The 21,227-nt window shown below is 35.0% G+C and overlaps 1 protein-coding gene across 1 annotated transcript in view; it reads left to right on the top strand.

Moving 5' to 3' along the window:
- The first annotated feature begins 1,123 nt into the window (after positions 1-1,123).
- Positions 1,124-21,227, top strand: part of STT3B (STT3B, subunit of the oligosaccharyltransferase complex (catalytic)) — a 27,676-nt gene continuing 7,572 nt past the window's right edge. Inside the window, exons 1-11 of the mRNA XM_010007498.1 lie at positions 1,124-1,227; positions 2,967-3,254; positions 4,920-4,985; positions 8,478-8,577; positions 13,370-13,468; positions 14,773-14,919; positions 15,901-15,949; positions 17,577-17,731; positions 19,380-19,591; positions 20,436-20,623; positions 21,122-21,227. The exon at positions 21,122-21,227 is cut by the window's right edge and continues 66 nt beyond it. Coding sequence (XP_010005800.1) covers positions 2,982-3,254; positions 4,920-4,985; positions 8,478-8,577; positions 13,370-13,468; positions 14,773-14,919; positions 15,901-15,949; positions 17,577-17,731; positions 19,380-19,591; positions 20,436-20,623; positions 21,122-21,227 — 1,395 coding nt within the window. The 5' untranslated portion in view covers positions 1,124-1,227; positions 2,967-2,981. The remainder of the gene's footprint in view (positions 1,228-2,966; positions 3,255-4,919; positions 4,986-8,477; positions 8,578-13,369; positions 13,469-14,772; positions 14,920-15,900; positions 15,950-17,576; positions 17,732-19,379; positions 19,592-20,435; positions 20,624-21,121) is intronic.

Raw genomic sequence — 21,227 nt, 5'->3', positions numbered from 1 at the left:
TTAGTAATCTGAACTTCTGCTTAACTAGTGAATATAATCTTTAATACTTCCTCAGCTAATGAGTTTCACATTGATATCCAAATTTCACTTGCAATATCTAATAGGAGGGTTGGGTTTGTGGGTGTTGCTCATTTCAGAAGTGGTGTTCACCTAGCCTTTTCTAAGCCTTAACTTTCTTTACAAAACTTTACTGCATCAGTACCTGCAGCCTTGTTAGTCTGGCTTTTGAATGATCACGAAAGAGTTGCAGTTTTTTCTCAAAGCAGTCTAACAGCTAATTTGAAGATTTAGTGTCCCTGGTTATAGTACAGAAGGTTTTGCTATCAAGTTTTAGAAGTTGGAAAAATTATGTGCCACAAAAGTGGAAGATTAATGCCTTGATGGCAATCCATCAATGGTTTTTAACGGAATACGGGCGATGTGGAAGACAAAACTGAAAATGTGCATTGGAGGGCTTTTATTCCACAAGGAATTTCTAGAGCAGAGAATGTGCAAACTTTGAAGGTGAAACTTCATCTATATAGATTTCACACTGTAGATTTTTACAGACTGAAAGAACGGAATATGCCAAGGCTGCTCATTTTATAGTGTAAACAAACAGACTTTGTTGCATATTATTACGTTATGTCACCTCTCAATGTTACGTGCAGTAGAACAGCAGCAGAAGTACTGGGTAGCTGTCCTGTCTCGGAATGGGAGTCTTGCATTGGCTCTGCCATGATCTTAATTCTGCTTAAGCAGTGTTCTAGGTGTGGTAAATAATTGATTGATAGACTGTATTTGAAGACTAGCTTTAAAAAGAATGGAGAAAAGACAGGACTGTTTGTTAGAGTAATAGAAAACTTCTTCATGTTTACAAAAAAAATAAAACCCAAACTGTAAACATTTCATCTGTGTATATGCATTAGCTATAGAAATTATTAAAATATATTGGTTAGTAATTTACTTTAAAACTACAGATTTCGAGAGGACCATTGTACTTACATACTAAATGAGATGCTCAAGTTTAATTACTTTCTAGGTCTCAGAAAACAGATTAAGTTATGCCTAAAACTTAGATTTATTTATTTTTAATTATTTTTTTCTCCCCTCCCTTCTTCTCCTCTACTTCTTCCTAGGTTTAACTATAGATCAACACATCATCTTGCATCCCATGGGTTTTATGAATTTTTAAATTGGTTTGATGAAAGAGCATGGTATCCACTGGGAAGAATAGTAGGTGGAACTGTAAGTATTGTAATAGTAACTTAAATATGACTTTGCAGTAAGTTTTTTTGAACTTTCAATATAAATTCAACATTGATAAAAGGAGACTCTCAATAAAATATGCTTTTAATTGTCAAATTGCTGTAGAGAGAATAGCAAGATGTTTTGAATTTGTAGCTGCAGGAACTAAGTCAATATGCTTTAGCATCCAACAGCATACTGTGAACAGGAAATACTGAGCTGAGATTTTCATCCTTACATAGTAATGTTTAATAGTAATAAATAAGGGCATTATGACTCCTGTAATTTTAGTAAATAAAATGAAAAGAAAAAAAAAAAGAAAAAGTTAGCTAAATCTCTTAAGGCATAACTTTTAGTCCAGTACTATATGTTGAGTGGACTTCATGTGTGTATAGGAAATGTTGGGATTTCACTGGAAAAAGACCTTTTGAAATTAAATCAGTGAGGCACCTATATGAAGCATTAGGAGTAGGTGAAGATTGATCAAAGTTGCAATACAGGAGAGGTGTACAAAACAGTACTATCAGATCAGAATGCAAATCTTATTCATTGGTGGAATAGCTTTAGTAACACTAAGTAACACAGCCACATGATACTTATGTGAAAAGGCATTAAAATTTTTAATCATAGTACATATCATTTAAATGCATTTACAAAGTTTTTTAAAATCAATTCGGTCGCTGTTTGTTTTAGTACCTTAAAGATGCTTGAGACTTTTTTGGTAACATATATACATGTTTTTTCCATGCCTGTCTTATATGAAGCAAAAACCCTTAGGAAATAGAGTTGAAATGTTGATTGCATACATTATTTTGTAAGCCACATGGTGTGTTAGGTTTTAATAGTTTATCTTGAAAACTAGTTGTCAAGGATATATGCAGGGGAACACTATCATCTGTTAATTTAATTTAGTACCACGTCCTTAGCTTTCAAACGAAACTAAGTCAGCTGAAGTACATATTCACTTTTCTAGTACATACTGATTCTTCTAATGTTGATAAATGTGGGACAGTAGAATTCCTATTAAGAATATTTTAAAGTTCTCCAATATTCTATGATGGGTTCAATAGATTTGTGTAAGTCTGTGCTACCTTTCCTCGAGGACATCTTAATTCAATTTTATGGGGCTTTATTTTAATCCTTCAAATTCAAAGGTGTCTGTCTACAGATGTCTTGCAAATATACAATACTCAACTGACTTTCCATCAGCTTTTGAGCTTAAAAAAATAAATATCTTGTTGATGCACATTTTCTTTCTCCCTGGGTGCTAAGAAATGACAGAGTGACATGGTATCTTTTGGAATAAAATAAATAAGGCTAGGTTTCTTTTTGTTGACTTAGGTTTTTGAGTTTCTGTTTTTCTCAAAGCTGTTAGCTGGTTTGAAATTCTATTGCAAACTTTAGCTTCTGCTTGCACAACTCAATGACAAATTCTTCTCATTATGTGATAAATGTCAGGCAAGATAGGATATTATCTGTATGCTGCTTATTCATGTACAAAATGGATTATAGGTAATTGTTAGCATTTGGATAAAATTTAAAGAACCTCTGATGTTCAGCAGTGTTGTCAAAACATGATTAAAGTAGTCTTAAAATAATTCCATTAGCTTTACCTGCTCACTGCTTATATCAGCTTAACAAATGACTGTTTAATTGCAACTTACATACATATAAACTTACCATGATTGGTTTCTGCAATAACCTAGTGGGTTTTGGTTTGTTTTTTTTCTGCCTTTTAGGTATACCCAGGACTGATGGTGACAGCAGGCCTTATACATTGGATTTTAAATATGCTTAATGTGACAGTCCATATAAGAGATGTATGTGTGTTCCTAGCACCAGTTTTTAGCGGCCTTACTGCTATTTCTACTTTTCTGCTCACCAGAGAACTGTGGAATCAGGGAGCAGGGCTTTTAGCTGCCTGTTTTATTGCCATAGTTCCAGGTTACATATCCCGATCAGTAGCAGGATCCTTTGACAATGAAGGCATAGCTATTTTTGCACTGCAGTTCACATACTATTTATGGGTAAGTAATTGCCGAGTCTTTTCCTTTGGAAAGTTTTTTTGGTTCCTCCTCCAACTAAATGACTGATTTTTCTTGTAATCCATTGAATTCTTATTCTCTTCCCTCTCATCCCTCTTCCCCTTGGCTCTTGATCAGACAAGTGCTGAGAAGTCACATGATCTGAACCACTCCATAATCATGCTCTTTAGTTTGCTATATAAAAACACTGTTCAGTTGAAGTTTGTGTTCCCTGTAGTAGTAGTAATAAGTCTATACCTTTAAAGCAAATAGAAGGGTTGTGTCACTTTTTCAGCTTGAAAGTATTAGTATTATGTGCGCATCAAACTTCATCTTCCTTATTTAGAGGGTGAAAAGCAGTAGACTCTGAATCTAGAGTGCTTTAAGTTGTTTTCTGGATAAGCTTCTGACTATATGGAGAGCCTGGGCTATCACTAAAGTATCCAAATTAAATATTCAAAGCTGTCCAGAGCAAGATGTTGTTATTGCTTGTGTACTTTTAAAATAGTCTGATATCTTTTAATCAGCCTATTTGCTATTGCAGCTTGTCTGTCGCTCCTTAATCTGTACACAGAACTGTATCTGTAATGTAGGTTTGTATGAAGGAGTTTTATTAAGCTGAATTTTTTCTGGACTGTTGCATCTATTTTGGAAATATCACACATAGGATAACTGTATTGTTAATTCGGTATAGCCACTGTATGCTACTATCCGTAGTGCATTTCTTGAATGCATTTAGTCCTCGTTTTGAGTGTCTCCAGGTATATACTTGCTCATTACAGCTTTTCCCATTATTTTGTTTAGAGTTCTACTTTTCATAAGCAGAAGTTTTTTAGCTTTAGAATATTTTACATTTGTGATATTATTGGTAGAAATATAATGGAATTCAGGTTTTTCATGACTGAGTGGTGTTAAATGCAGGGTGTTTTCAATCTGGACTTAGAATAAACTGGTGCTGTGAAGCTGCACTGTGTTTGATAACATTAATAGACTCAAGCTACACTGCTACTTAACAACTGAGACATGCTAGCTGTTACCTGTTCTTGCAAAACTCTTGTTTAGCTAAACTGCATAGTGCAATGATATTTGCATGAAGTCTTGTAGACTTAATGTGTGAATCAAATATATTTTATAAATAACTTTCTAGCTTTATTTAATGTGAGTTTTCCATTCCTATTTTCCCACACCACAATCGGTTTTGGACAAAATCAAACTCCTGGGCCTGTTTATGGATCCCGCTAAACCTTTAGTAATATCTGAATACTCTCATTAACCTTAAGTGAGTTTTTCAAAATTACAGGACAACTCTTTTATCTATAATTGCAGAGCTGGGTCTAATGCCAGCCAAAGTAAGTTATGAATAGCCTACACTTAGAATTCTAAAGTGGTCTAATGTCTTTGAGAAAGTAGCAACTACTTTTGTACCTCAGGTCATTAAACCAAGAGCTGCATTGCATCCTGCCTCTACTTTAACTAGAGAGATAGGTATAAGCTGTTTTATGTGTGAATTAACTGCATTTGTGGTTTGTTTTTATGCACATGAGTACAGAAACATAAAAATATAACTTGATACATGCTAAAAAAAGTTCTCTTGACAGTTGTTTTAGAATAAAATTTTGGAATATTGTCCAGTATTTGTCAGTCATACATACTTGGTTATTTTTAAAGGTGAAGTCTGTGAAAACCGGGTCGGTCTTTTGGACAATCTGCTGCTGTCTATCCTACTTTTACATGGTAAGCCTATTACATGTAGCTGAACTATTTGAGTTGTGTTTAAATAATCAATAAGTTGACCAGGAACAAAAGGAGATTTTAATCCGTACTGGAGCCATAATATAAAATTGTTGCTTCATATTACTATTAAAACTTTAAACATATCAGGAAAAAGAAATAAAAATAATTTGAAAATTGAGGTATTTAAACACAACAAAAATAATTTTTTTAAAAAAACTCTTGTATAATAACTTTACTTACAAATTTATCCTGTGCTGTGATTCTGTGGGATTTCTGTTTTGGTGCAGATGAACTAAGGTAGGATTTTGGTATTCATGTGTCTGTGTGACATTACTAAAATACAATAATATTTACAATTCATGGACAAAGTGACACTATGTCTTTGGTTATAATTATGCCGTGAAGTAAAGCTTACCACCAGAACTGCTGAATTAATTCAATGTTAGATAAAAGGATCATATAGTCTGCTTTCACTCATTATGTAAGAAAATGGAGACTATTGTAGAGATGTTCCCAAGAGCTAACAGAGGGTAAAAACAGTAGTAAAATTGAGGAGATAGAACTAATAGTAAAATGCAGGCAATTGGTTTCTCCCTTCCTCCATCTTCTGAAACCTTAGACTTGAGGAATTTTCCTGTGTGAATCTGTCAAAGGTCCTTTTTTCCCCAGACTGATAAACTCTTTTTTTGTGGCTATGTTGAAAAATAAATTAGCCTCAAAACAGCCAGTGGTGGAACAGTCAGGCTAATTACTTGGTATTGGCTGGGGTCTCAAATACTGCTTTTCTACAATCAGGTAACTCAGCTTGTAAGAAAAAGGAATTTATGAACCATTTTGCAAACCTTAATTTAAAGTACAAGGTTAATTCAGAGGTTATCTGGATGCTGCATAGTTTTCCTCTCACTTTGATGTTCATTGGATTTTCTGCAAGGCTTCTGCTGTCAATACAGCAAGTAATAGCTCTGTACATGTTGCCGAAGAGTACAGCTATCTCCTGTTAAGAGTACATTTATTTCCTCCCCCATTTCTCAGCCTTTTTGCCAAGTAATTTAATAAACAGTCACTTCTTTATACATACCATTGGTGTTTATCTAGCATTAACATGAAGACATTCAGTATTTTTGGTATACACTTATGTGCAGTACAACATTGGGCAAGTAAGTCTTTGAATTGTGATATTTGTATATAGTCTTTTATATTGTCCCAGTTTATTTGCAAGGTCCTCTAAAAGTGCTGTTCATGAATAGGCAGATAACATATAGGATGCTTTTACAATTTTACTGCTGAAAAATCACACAATAACAAGTTCTTCCCGTCTTAGTCTGACTAGTGTCTTGGTCAGTGGGATTGTACAAGAGGAAGGAGATGTGATCTAGAATCTAGAGTGTTCATGGGTGACGGAATGTATTAAATCAATGTCACCATCATGACATTCAATCCTTGAAAGTAAATTAATATTTTTTTCTTTGGTTTTCCTTTCAAGTGCTGTCAACTAGTGAAAGGTTAAGTTTTGTCCATAGTTCAGCTTCAGTGATTAGATGATACAATTTTATTGCTTGCAGAGTGTACCTACTTCATTCCCGATGGCAGGTTTCCATATTCACCTGGGAAAGATTTTTAAGATGCTGATCTAGATATTTTGCTTAGGTAAATTTTTAGGACAAAGCATAATCCAATACAAGATAGAATCCAATACATAGATATATATCTCCATTATACAGTATTTATTTGTCTTTCTCTGATGGAACTGATTATATTTTCCATGTAAAGTGAAAAATAAATAACAATTTTGAGGTATTAAGAGTCAGTCTTTGCATGGGGAGTTTAAGGAGTACCTTCTTGAAAGAAAAGTGGATACTGCATGACCTGACAGAAATCTGTCTTGATACATAAATGTGCTTAAAATATATACCTAACTCACTGTGGTAATTTGACTCATATCACTGTATTGCTTTCCATAAAGACAATGTGTTTTTTTTCTTGTATTTAACTTTTTCTTGCATTTATTTGACTTCAGCAACTTCTGCTTCAGCTATCTTTTTATGACAGGTAAAATAAAACAAAGCTTTACACTGAGTAAGTCTTGTAGGAGAAGTAGCGTGTTTTAATTTTTGCCAATCTGTGAAGATGCCTCAGTTTTGTTTGAAAACTTCTGAAGTGTATCTTCAGTTCAGTACAATCTTCAGTGCTTAGATTTGGTTTACTACTTTGATAATGAGAGATGCAGGTCTCTGGTCCATGCAAACTGTCTGCTACCTGCTTCATTCAAACCTTCCCCTAATGTGACAGTATTCTAATTGCACATTTGTTCTCATTCTCTTCTGTCTTACCTGTTTGCTTATAATACTTCAAATAACCAAACTTGCCTGTGTAAACTGTGATAGTTCATGCAAGTAATTTGGCAATAGGGTCCTGACAATCTGAAACAAGTTCCTGTAATGTTTAGAAGAGATCTAGTCTACTTGTTACACATTGTCTGAATAAGTTACCACAAATTTTGAAACTCGGGGTTTTGTAGTATTAGTATCAAAACCCAGTACTTAGCCTCATCCTTATCTTAGAATCTGTCCTGTATAACATAGTCATTTGGGTTTCTTTTTGTATTCCAGGGCTGTAAAAATATCTGCATGAATCTAAGCCCAAAAATACAATTAAAGCAAAAACTACATTAACTAGTACATTCTAAAAATTGGGATCTAGAATAAGCATGGTACATATGGGAAAAGTCTAGACTATAATTTGACAAGAGGACACGTATTAAAATACAGATTGTCCAGTCAGCATTAGCCCTTCTAAATACGTTAGAAATTTAGATAACACATTGTAATGATAGCTCATTAAATCCTTATCTAAACCAGCAATCAGTGATATATTGATAACATTGTAGTGTTGCAGTTCCAAGTACATCATTCCAGTGCTTCACAAGTGCTGCTCTTACTACAGGTTTGCACTGTGCATCCACCCCTTCCTATTGTTTCTTTCCTTACACTGCAACCTGCACTGGCTGTTCTGCTCCAGGAGTTGTGCTCCCAGAGGAGTACCTTTTTCTCCTCTCTGGCTGGAGATACTGTTCCCTGTCCCCAGAAAAAAAAAAGTGCAAAGCATGGTGCTGAATTTATGTGTCAAAGTAGAATTTTGGATCCTGCATGGGAGTCATACCACTGCCTTGTGCTGCAGCCTTCACCATGGGAAAAAGCCCTTGGTGTTACATTCTTGTTTGCCAGCGTGACCAGGTGAGCTTGGGAGGTGGGAGATACAGGAAGGATAGCTTTGAAAATCCACCAGCTCATTTCAGAAGTCTTTAATACATTGATATGTGGGAATTTTGTTGGGTGTTCTATTTTGTTAATAAATATTGTGAAAGATTCTGATTGTATTACTAGTAGTTCTGGTTGCTTGTCTAGATGGTGTTTGTATGTATAAATCCAGCCCTGGCTATCCTAAGAATTTGCTGATATTTTCAGCTCTAATTTCCTCTTCCATTTCTCATAGGTCTCTGCATGGGGTGGTTATGTTTTCATCATCAACCTTATCCCACTGCATGTGTTTGTTCTGTTGCTAATGCAGAGATACAGCAGGAGGGTCTACATTGGTAAGTTTTGTTCATTGAACAGTCATTGGCAAATGCTGCATCATGAGATATGAGATGAATTATACCCATGTGTTTTATATCAAGTAGGATCATAGAATCATTAAGGTTGGAAGGGACCTTAAAGATCAAGTTCCAACCCCCCTGACATGATCAGGGAACCCTACAGCTAGACCAGGTTGCACAAAACCCGTCCAACCTGGCCTTAAAAACCTCCAGGGCAGTAGGAAGTAGGAATTAAGTAATTGCATATCAAGTTGCATTTTATTAATTTGATTTCTGATTATAGTCAGTTATTCTCTACTATGTGGAAATAACGAGTTAAACATACACTTCAAAAATTTCTTATACGTAGCTGCTAATTGATTTTCTCCTTTCTGGTGCACTGAAAAAAACCCACAAATTGGATGTTTTTATATGTATAGAATGCTTTTAATCAATTTTTTCATATATTATGTTTGTGTCTTTAATAATGTTTCATATTTTTGTCTTCTAGTATGTTAAACAATTGCTATTTTTAAAAAGTTGTGCAGCAGAAATTATGTGAATTATTGTGACATACATGAGAAAAGACATAAGGAATTTTAAGCAGTCCTGTACATTTTATATAACCTAGACTAAAAAGCAGTGGAAGAGTCTGTCCACTCCACGTGAATCCTTAGAAAATTTTATTGGGTTAATAGGTCAGCTTTCCTTTCAGTTTCAGGAATATGTGAATAGTAATCTTAGGACACCAACTTTTTATTGGTCTGCCTGACATTTAAATTCTCTATACATTGTTGTTACAGAGACTTCCCCATTTAAATCCATGGTGTAGATGTGTGAATGAAATAAATATTAAGCAATTCAGATATTCAAAGATTTTAAAGTTAGCTAGAATTTTCTTTACTCTCTGGTGTGAAATCTTTCTTAACAGCTCATTTGAGAACCTAGTATGAGTTGAAGTTAAAATAACATAATATTTCATACTTGTAAATATAATTCTACTACCCATTTTAATACTGTTCCATCTTTATATTTTTAATTATTTCAATGCGTTTTTAATGCCTACTAGATAAATTACTATATTTGCATATATATATAACCATTATACACTATAATATTTGCTCAAGCTCAGGGGTTTTTTTTGTTGGCAAAGCTACAAATATTGGGTTTGTGCTTCTTTGTTCATCTGTTTATGTAATTCAGAAATGGAAATTCTTCTATAAAAGAAAAAAAACCTTTAACCCACCTTTAATTTTTCATGTTACTATTACTTCTTCATTAACTACTACTTCATAACTTAAGGGGAAAGTAATTTATCTTGGTTTGCTTTTAAAATTGTTTTATTGGATATTTTTATTTTCCAATTTCTATGAGTTAGGCAAGAGAAAATTAAATCTACTAATTATAAAATCCCAAAGCAATGTGGTAACCAACAACAATAAAGAAGTACTCTTGCTTTTTCAGCTTTCAATGAACTAGTCTTTGAACAGGTCTGGGAAAAACAGTACTGCAGGTTCATTTGAAATAAAGGTTTTGGCAGGCTTTTGTTTTCTAAATAGCTACAGTGTGTTGAGATGTTACTGCCCGTCAGCTGTGAGGGAGATGAACTTCAGCGGAGTTGTCAGAAGGAAAGTGTGATTGTGCCTTTGCTGTCTCATTGCACTGATGGCTTAATGTAAGCTTCCATGGGAAGCTTTACACACAGAAGTCTGTACAACTCTCATTAGTGTGTGATTTCTAGGTTTGTTTAACAGGATGTTTTTGTAAAACAGGTAAATGTTCAAGCACTTCTAAAAGGAAATTAAAGTGTACTTCACTTTCAAACTATTCAGATATGGAAAAGAGTTTATAAAAGCTCATTGAAGTAGGGAGAATAAAGATATTTTTGGAGTGTCTGTGAGATGCAATTCCTACTGTGCCTGCAGCGGTCTCATAATTCTCAAAAAAACTACTAGTGTGCAGCTAAAACTTTTGTAAAGTATTGTCAGCTGACAATAGCTAATAAAATCTGCATCCATTTTAGTATTGCCAAGAATTTTGAGGTGTTTCATCTCTACAGCAGTTGTTTAATTTTATTTGAAACTAGCATGTGCCTAACTTTTGTAACAGGTGAATGTTTAATTGACCATGATAATATAAATGTGGAGAACAATATTTGGCAACACCAAGTTTTTAAAAATAGTGATTCATTTCCTGATATGCATTTTTCATGTGCGTGTTCACGCGGCAAAGAAAATGTTAATAGAACGTGATCTGATATGCCTGACAGTGTAAATCAGAATCATTTGTTGAGTAATAATTTCCAAGAACATGAACTTTTTGCCAATTTAAAAATATGTCATGGCTTGCAGGCAGATGAATTTATCATCCAGATAACTTCTGGCCCAGTTGGCATCAATGATGATCACGCTGCCTACTTTGTGAGCTTAAGCTGTGCAGGTTTTGGGTTGTTATGGTGTTGGTTTTTTTGCCTTGACCATGGTCAGTATCTTTCATCAGGTCTTACTAGCTTAATAATTCAGAGAAAGTGCTTAATGATTCTAGTGTATTAGCAGCACTTGTATAGGAAAAAAAATCTCTGTATTTAGAGACAGGAACTGTTGAAGCTGTTTTCTATTACTGTACTTAAAGTTTCTCTTGCAGAGAAATAAAATATAAATGCTTAAAAAATAAATCATGTTTTATTTAGAAAGGTACCAATATAGGTTTAAGTCATGCTTGCATACTTTGGAGACTTGGTCATTTTCACTTCAATCTGTTTGTTTGGGGTTTTTTCCCTGTACAATTTTTTAAGTTCTGTATACTTCCAAAATATTTAATAACAAAAACACTTAAAACTTACTTTCAGTAATTTCTTAATTCTTTGTATTGGATTTTATAATCTAAATAGTGAGCGAAAGTATTTATATCAACTATTTCAGTATTCTAAAACTTCAGATTATTAGTTTATTTCTGTTTATGATAGTCCACTATTTGAAAGTATGTGATTCAGTATGTGATTGTGCTCTCTGGATAAGTGTTTGAGTAGGCTCTTCCTGTGTTTGTGCAGTGTACAGCAACTAAAATTGTTTGCAAAAGTAGTTTATGCACCAGAGGTCAGAATGTTTTTGTTCCTGACCTAGTCAAAGTTACAACTATGAGAGTAGCTTGCAGGAATTAAAATTAACTTCTCGTTTTTGCTAACACTGTGCACACAATAGAATGCAAAGGAACATGGAAAGTATGACCTTGATGTATCTAAGTTCCTAGAAAAATTGTGTTGCTGTGTAAATTGCCATTTTATTTTTTTTTTCAATACCAAACAGTCATGTGATAGCTGTTTAAAAGCAGTGGGAGTAAGGGATGGGGGTGGGGTAAAGTGGGCACAGAAAGTCTTAACAGTTGCAGGACTAGGCTTGAAATTATCATAGAATCATAGAATCTTAGGGGCTGGAAGGGACCTCGAGAGATCAGGAAGGGACCTCGAGAGATCAAATTATGATTTACAATGGTCTAACAAATGTGATATATAGTGATTTATGCCAATCATTGAACTTCCACAGGATGGCAGTGTTGTAGCACTTTCTTTGTACAGTAAATGATTTATGTTGTAGTGAATTCTTAAAAAATTGAGCTTCCTACAGGAAAAATGTGTATCAGTGACGTAAGAGAGAATAGATGAGCTAGGCCAAGTAGTGCAATACAGATGCTTGAAAGAATACACCAGAGAAGACAGCAAAGGAGTGGAAGTATTATCACAGTCATTTCTGTGACTATTGGAAAGCAAACAGTACCCTGGGAGCATAATCACTCAGTGAGACCCCACAGGTGCTACAGAAACAATACCACTGGCAAATTATGTGCTCCCCAAACCTTTTCTCATGGAGGTTAGCAAAAGATTCTATGAGAACAGAGATCTCTTCATAAGATAGAGAGTCCATAACAAAGACATTGGATTATGATTTAGAGGAGTATTTACAAATCTGAGAGTTGGATTATTGCTGTTTGCCACAGAAGGAGCAAAGCTTCATTTGGCTGGTTACTTCAAATGTATCACGACTTCTGACTGTTCAGAGCTGGTAGTTCAGTCTTCCCCTCCCCTCTCTTCTTCACCCTGAAATACTGAGGACCAAAATCCTGTTGAATTAAAGTATATGAATCTTAATGCATGCATAATAATAATAATTTGTGTTATTAATACTAACATTATGTTCTTGGCCTCTACTTTCTGCGGGATTATGAGTCCCCATGGTTGATATAGAGCCATTAATACATATGCATAATATTAATTTTTAACTCTATTGCTTTTAGTTTCTTGGCATGCCTCTTGTGTTAAAACAAAAACAAAAACAAACAAAAAAACTCAAATAAGTGTACCTCTTTGCATTTTCTAAATACGTAGTGTACTCTTCAACGGCTTGCTTCTTTGAGGTCTGGTCCCTTCAATTTCTCCTCCTCTAGGAAGCTTCTTTTGTCACTATCTTATCTTCTCCTACCCATAAAAACAAGATGGGAAGAGAAAACTCCAAGCTAGAACATCTTAGGTAGATTGTTTACCTAGGAGGAGAAAAACTGTACAATTAGGAACAATAGTACTTTGCTACTTCTTCTAATATTTGATGCAATAGGCAGGTTTATTCTAGTCAAAGGAAGAAAAAGTAATTAGGATGGTGGAAATATTTAGAATAATATGCTTCTGTGTCAGTGTCACTGATGCTGGGGGGGGGCGGGAGGGGGGATTGGACTCTACTATAGAACCATTAATTTTTCAGATGTGTGTATTCATTTTCTCCCCATCTTCCTGCCCTCTCCTCATTCTTTTTTTCCCTAGCATATAGCACTTTCTACATTGTGGGATTAATATTATCGATGCAGATACCTTTTGTGGGATTTCAGCCAATAAGAACAAGTGAACACATGGCAGCTGCAGGTAAGATAATTAAATGTCTACTTCCAAACATCCTGCTTAGCACAAGCTAGAAAAAATACATACTAACAAACCATATTGTTAAAGAAGTAGGACTTAGTGTCTGTAGGGAAGTTTTCTTTCCAGTTGATGTATTATCCTTCATTTTGTGAGCTAGCGGAGGCAAAATGTCTCCGTAACACCGGATCAGTTAACTATTCTGTCAAGCACTTGTTTTACATGTTGATAATCTCAACTGTTTTGCAATGTTTCCTTCAAGCATTGTACAATTGAAACATTACTTAAAAAAACCAGTTTTTTACCAAGTAATTATTTTTTTTGAGGCAATCGTCTTCTGTGATTTTTCAAAGTGGGGTAAATACAAATAACTTAAATTACTAATCAGGAGGCTGATTTTTAAATAACTGATTTCAGTTTTGTTTGATTATTTTTATTTCTTTAAAGTTGATTTTTTTCAGTAGTTTTTAACAGTCAGATTTCTTGATTTCTTGACGGCAATAACCTCTACTAAGACTGATAAGTATATGTTTAATTGCATACACTGCTTGTGTGATGTATTTTAGTTTGTTAGATTCCTCAGATTTTGATTGTATGTAGTAACTTATCAAAATGTATTTGGACAGCCATTGGAATATCATTAAAATTTACCAGTAAAATACTTCTTTAATTGACTTTTTTTTCAACAATCTGAATATAATGGGAAGAGTAGATATTATCAATGCATATTTTTTCCATCTGAAAAATTTTAGATTTAGTGAGTAGAGTTTGTCCTTCTTCAGTTCAGAACTACTGAATTGCCACACTGCACCTCAAATTTATTGTGAAATGGAAGAAAGACCATACACTTGAGTTCTCTTTTGTTCCTCTGCCAGCTACCAGTGAATTTTCACTTTTGAATGGACTAATCATTGGATTGATCTGATTATATACATTGAAACTAATAAAAGCAGAATAGTTGTGTCCAAGTTCTGGTTTAATGTTTAACTCTGGACAGCCTTTTTGAGAGTGTGGCGTGCTTATCCAGTGAATTCCAGTATTTCAACACTAGCTTTATATAATTCAGTTGTCTGGATCACTTAATACTTGTATTTTGTCTCACTGCAAGTTTCTGTCATAGCAAGAAAATGTCATCCCTGTTAAGTGTTGAAGACTACTTGTCAGAAAGTGATTTTATACTAGTTCTTAGATTTGAGAATGTACCTTACATGTATTTTTTTCTACTCCAGATATAGCCAAAAATATGCCAACTCCTTTAACAGCTGCTTCTGCTTTGGAACATTTAAACAAAGACCTTTTTCTTCCTTTAGGTGTTTTTGCACTGCTGCAGGCATATGCGTTTTTGCAGTATCTGAGAGACAGGTTAACAAAGCAAGAATTTCAGACGCTGTTCTTCTTGGGTGTCTCATTAGCTGCTGGTATCGTATTCCTGAGTGTCATCTATTTGACATACACAGGTAAATAAACGTGAAACTAGTTTATCTTTAGAGCAGGTAAACCAGGTGACCAACGTTTGGTTTAGTCTAAATTGGTTGTTTGGAATGCTACAGCAAAACAATGTCCATGTTACTCTGTATTTCCCTGTGTTGGAATCCATTGTGCTTTCTAGGCTGCAGAAAAAAAAAAAAAAAAAAGCTTTGTAGCATCATTCCAATATTTCAGGTTTATCCATATAACAATGTAAGAAGTTGGACTGGATGAGGAACATAACTATAGCCAAAGCGTATTATGAAGATATCTATAGCTAATCTGTTCTGAGTAGCCTTGATAGGTCAAGGTCACATTGCTCACTTTCTGAAATACTTGGATCTGATTTCTGTGTGACTGGAATTAATCTGCAAATTCTACTTCAATTCTGTGGTTCATCCTTCAGTCTTCAAGGCAGTTCTCCTCAGTCTCATAAGAACAAGCTCAGTTGCCAGGCCCAAACAATGTGTAAAGCTTATCAGCATGTCTAGTAGCAGCTTTTATGTTCCATGCCACATGTAAATCATCAGTAGAGAAACAATAGGAAACCAGTGTTTCATTGAGTATTATTGTTTTGGCTGTAGATCCTTCCTGGTTTCCTGCTCAGGCATTTCTGAAAAATTAAATACTTTCTTATCAATTATTTTTTCTTATGCTTCTTTACTGAGTATGGGTAGCTATCTGTTGTATTCTTTGAAAAATATTTTAGTATTCTATTGCTTTGACTATTGGAGTTATGTATGTCTTGATATTCAACAAGTACAATGTGATCTCATAAGAGTGTGTTCTTCTAAAACTAGCTTCATGCTTGGTAGCCTTTATAGCCTGCCTAATGCAGTAGGTCTAGTTCATATATATTGCAAGTTCAATGAAATTTGTTTCATTTAATGCTATGATTTGAAGGAATAGAAAAATTATTGCATTTAAATGCCTAGGCAACAAAAGGATTTTATTTATTTTCTCTTTTTCAGGTTATATTGCTCCTTGGAGTGGCAGATTTTATTCATTGTGGGACACTGGGTAAGTAAAGATAAAAGATATGAGGATTTAGGTATCAATAATGTTCTACTGAAAACGAATAATCTTTTGCACTGCCCATCCACAAATCTATTCAGTCAAGGAGAATATAGTAGGCTTTAATCAGTTATCTAAGGACAGCATTTGTAGTAACTGTTTTATGATCTTAGCAACCATTTCACTAATATGTTTGTTAAATTTCTTGCTTCTTTGGAAGTTTTGAATATGTAGTGGTATGTTTTTCTCAATGAAATTGTGATGCTTCTCAGCATAAAACAACTAAAAGGTGTACCAATGCTCAAGGACACATTTAAAAATTACTTAGAGCCTTAAACTTATGTTCTTTTCATTGTGCAACATTGCACACAAAAAAATGTTGCACATACCATCTTGCATGTTGCCTGTTAATTATGTTCATACATCTGTTTTATGTGTACAGATGTCTACACTGAACAATTCTGGTTTATTCATGTGTGCTTTCATGGGTGAAAAACCCATATTAGTTAATCTTTTGGTTTAGTTAACCTTTGAAAATCCAATGTTGGATTCTTTAGCCAGCCAGGAGAATAGCAATAAAACTCAGGTAAACGTGTTTAAGATGAAATTCAATTGGTAGATATGTTTGGGGTTTTATTAAGATTAAAAGCGGGGATAGGAGAACTTCAAACTTTTGCAGTTCAGGTGTTTTTCAGGCTCCAAAGTCCAGCTAACACAGGATTCTGTACCAACTGCATAATAAACGTAGTATAATAGATATCAGTAAAGAAGCCTCAGATTTATTTTAAGAATGTATAGATGTTGTTCTTTGCTTCTAAATTAACTACATATATATAAATATATATACACACACACACAAAGCGCTAAACTTTTGAGGGCTTGTCTACATTAGAAAATCATAATGTGTTAAAACACAGAATGCAGTTTTGAATGAGAACTAGATCTCAGTGAAGAAAAGGACATATGATTGATACCTCACCGTTTGGTCATGTAACACTCCAGAACAGGACCATATGCATAGTAGTCTTTAATACAGAACTCAGTTTTGTCCTTTTGTGCACTGACTGATGACATGCTGTTTAGTTGACATGCATTTCCAAGTGTAGACAAGGCCTGATTTTTTTTTTCATCGTGTAAAAGAATGTGGGGGTATCAGTAACTGATCTGGTATTCAGTACCGTAACTTTCTGTAATAAGAAAATGAAGGTATCCTGTGAAGAAGAGAGTTTTCAAAATACAGCATTGAAGATGTAGTAGACTTACTGGCATGGATTGTTATCCCTTCAAAGTGTAATTATGGGGCTTCCATAGCTGCATGTTTTCATTTTGTTTAATTTGGCTTCATATTTAGCCATAATAAAGGAAAACATCCATAGTTTTCATTATTTTAATTACTGTGGAAATAATTCTTTCTGTTGGTGTCTTAAATAACTCTATACATGAAATAATTCCTAAATACAGTAAGACCTGGGGACTTTTTGGTGTACAAGTTTCATCCAATTTCTGCTGAATGGCACTTGCCATTTTAAATTGAAATGCTTCAGTTGAAATGAATTTCAGAATTCCTAATGTTTACAAGTTTTAATAATCTTATCTTTTCAAAATAATTTGAACTGAATTTTTTTTAAAAAAGGTATGCGAAAATTCACATCCCGATCATTGCCTCTGTGTCTGAGCATCAGCCTACAACATGGGTTTCCTTCTTTTTTGATCTGCATATTCTCGTGTGTACTTTCCCAGCAGGGCTGTGGTTCTGTATCAAAAACATCAATGATGAAAGAGTCTTTGGTAAGAGAAAATATTTTTAAATTATTTTGAAAAATCTTGCCTTCAACTTGATTCTGTTTTCATTTTATTCACTCAAAGCTGGCATATGGCTTGTACTAAAAGTATGTTCAGAAGTGATGTGTTTAAAGAAGATTATTGGAAGTTGTCTGCACCCAGAAGTATTTAAAACCATTTATAAAAATGCTGAGAGTGGTGAAATGGTGATGGAGTGTTGTCCCAGGAGGTGGGATTGAAATATTTTTTGTATGGTTCTGTTCTGCAGATGGAGTTACATGCTCTCCCACATGCTGATCTTGCAAAGCGTGTGCTGGGGTGCAGTTCCACAGCACAGTTCAGCCAGATGGACAAAAGTTCAGTGCAAAGGGAAGGTCCCCACCTTGCAGCCTGAAAGCCTTCCCTGGGTTGGCACTCATCCCATCACAGATAATGATTCAAAATGCCTTTCCAGATTTTCTGCTGTTTTAGTGAACTGAATCATTTGCTGTGAAGCAAGTGCTAAATAAGGCACAAGGTGTAGGATCTCCTGGTGTGACAACTAATGGTTTATTTGTGCAAAGCTGTATGGTGAAAGCAGACTGTTAAGACTATGAATGAGGCTTGTAAGGATGTAATTTGAAATTGTAGTCTGCATGGAACAGTGAAGATCACTCAGATCTTGGGCTTTTACAGGGACAGAAGGCTCCAGACTAATACAGCTGCCTCTTAGGGTTGCCTAAGAGGTAAGTGGGCAGTGGGAGCATTTACTGTGTTAAATCCAGTGCCTCTGGGGTATCCTGTGCTCTGTGGCTTACAGTGAGTCCTTGTCAAGACCAGTGCTGGACAACGCTCTTTTGACCTCCTACTGGTCCATGATCCATTTAATTCAGCATGAAGAGACCTATGAGTGAGAATGGAGAGCCATACTACTTCACTGCAAAGTAGAAAATACTTATGTAATGTAGTCTGATAAATCAGTCTATTCATTATTTCTGTGGGAAGTCTTTCATTTAAGCATATTGTTGAACTGTAGCAGACAAAGAATAACCACTATGACTTGAACAACAAGCGTTCCTAACCAGTGTGTACAGTTTGGGTTTTTTTCCTCCTAGGAAAATTGTTCTGACTATTCCTTACTATTCTGAAAATCTTGGTTTGATTTTTGAGGGGTGGGGGATGGAGATAATACTCTTCAAGTAAACTTGCTTCAGAATAGGGCTTGCAATATTATTCGTATAGAGTTATAATGTAGACAAGCTCCCGAGTTGTCCACAGATACATCTAACTTAAAATATTCTATTTTTATATGAAACTCTTAACACTTCCTTTTACTTTTTCAGTTTCAGTAACTTGTTTGGTCTAGGGCTGTGTGATACTAAATGTCACTAATCATGTATCTTTGACACATAATTAACATGTATGAAACTAGGGTTGTGTTATTGTTAACAGTTGTCAAGATGAACTTCAGGAAGGGGTTGAGGGATAAAAGGGATAAGCATCAATTGAACTGCATCTCTGTCATTTGAAAAGCAGTGAAATGCAAGATGCACACTCAAGTCTTTATATACACAGATGCTCAACCTGCTTCCAGAAGTAGTGTTATGGAGAGCATGTATGTGTGCAGTCAGAGGGTCACTTTCTAAATGTCACCAGCAGATTTGTTTCTTTGCAGTTGCTCTGTATGCAATCAGCGCCGTTTACTTTGCTGGTGTGATGGTTCGGCTGATGCTCACTTTGACTCCAGTGGTCTGCATGCTGTCTGCAATTGCTTTCTCCAATGTCTTTGAGCGTTACTTGGGTGATGATATGAAGAGGGAAAATCCACCAGTAGAGGACAGCAGTGATGAGGATGACAAAAGGAGCCCTGGCAACCTGTATGATAAGGTGAGGGACCAAAAATTAGAAGTCAGAAAACAGGTTATTTTTACTATTATTTTTTTAATCTTTTGATCAGAATATTTTAAACACCACTAGGGGTCTGAATCACTACTATTTTAATTTAGAACAAGTATTGATGTTCTCCAGTAAGTTGTAACTGATGTACTGAAAAGAAGTCAGTGTCAGTGTAGAAGTGGTGCCTTCTGTCTTCATCAGTGGTGAGCCTTGAACCTAAAGGAAATGTAGAGTGTTGACCTGGCTTTTCATAGAAACAATGGCAGACAGTTGTTCATTCTCCTCAACTACTTCTACCAGTTGTGTCACTGAATGTTTCTCTCTTGTATTTCCTCTAAGACATGATGAAATTAAAGAATACTGTATTTTATGAAATATTATTTCTATTCATAAACTTGCATACTCTCTTCATCTTTAAGAAAATGCTGTTAGGTACTAACCTTTTATCTTATCTCGTAGGCTTTTTTTTATACTAACCCTGACAATGAATCAGCCTTGGGTTTGTCCCTTTTCCTTACAGTAAATATCTCTGCCTTTCTGTTTTCCACACCCTGCCTTGTACAAAGGAATGATCATACTGAGCCAAACCAAAAAAAGTCCAACATGTAATAGTTGTTTTTCTTCCAAAAGAGGCTTTCAAGGAATCATCTATTTTTACTAGTTGCTGAATTGTAAAAATATTCTTGTGCATACTTAGTTAATTTATGCAACAACTTGGTCTAGTTTTACAGTGTCTTTTAGCATTTGTAGGGTGCATGTGGTGAAGAAAAACGCATGGGTTCCATTGTCAAGGGCAATACAAGTTGCCATAACAGATGTATTTGTGTTTGTTTAGGCAGGCAAAGTGAGAAAACATGTATCTGAACAGGAAAAAACAGAAGAAGGACTGGGTCCCAATATCAAAAACATTGTCACCATGCTGATGCTGATGTTACTGATGATGTTTGCTGTCCACTGTACCTGGGTAACTAGCAATGCCTACTCCAGCCCCAGTGTTGTCCTTGCTTCCTATAACCACGATGGGTAAGTAAGGTCTACAGGTCTGAAAACAGTTGAAGGGCAAAAAGCCTTTCTGCTTCCATTGCCTTAGCAATTTGCTTTACCCTCTTTTAATCACTACTGACTATATTAAGGCAGAGTTGTCACCTGAGTAAAAAATTCTTAATACTCTAATTTTCAAAAAGATACCACCTTTTTTTAAATATTTAATGTAAACACCTAGTAATCCTATTCAAGGCAAATGAAAGATGATGGTTAAAAAAAGAAATTTTTTTTAGTCAATTGGGAAAACTTATTGAAGAATATATATTTGACTGGAAATGCATTTCTTCACGTCTTCAAAGGCAGTTCAGCTTCTGGCTAGTCTGCTGTCAGGTTCATACAACTGCAGGTGACTGAATCCCTCAAAGGGAGCTGAAGAAAATCCCTTATTTGTGAGCCTGGATTTATCACAGTGCAGTTATTTACTAATAGTATGGTATTATTTGTACCAATGTGAATTAAATGAACTCTCTTTTCCAGCACTCGGAATATCCTAGATGACTTCAGAGAAGCCTACTACTGGCTGAGGCAAAACACAGACGAGCATGCCAGAGTGATGTCTTGGTGGGACTATGGTTATCAGATA

Source organism: Chaetura pelagica, unplaced genomic scaffold (assembly GCF_000747805.2).
Source record: "Chaetura pelagica isolate M959 unplaced genomic scaffold, ChaPel_1.0 scaffold10, whole genome shotgun sequence".
Taxonomy (NCBI): domain Eukaryota; kingdom Metazoa; phylum Chordata; class Aves; order Apodiformes; family Apodidae; genus Chaetura; species Chaetura pelagica.
The sequence above is the reverse complement of the archived record's forward strand: the minus strand, read 5'-3'. Positions and strand labels throughout refer to the sequence as shown.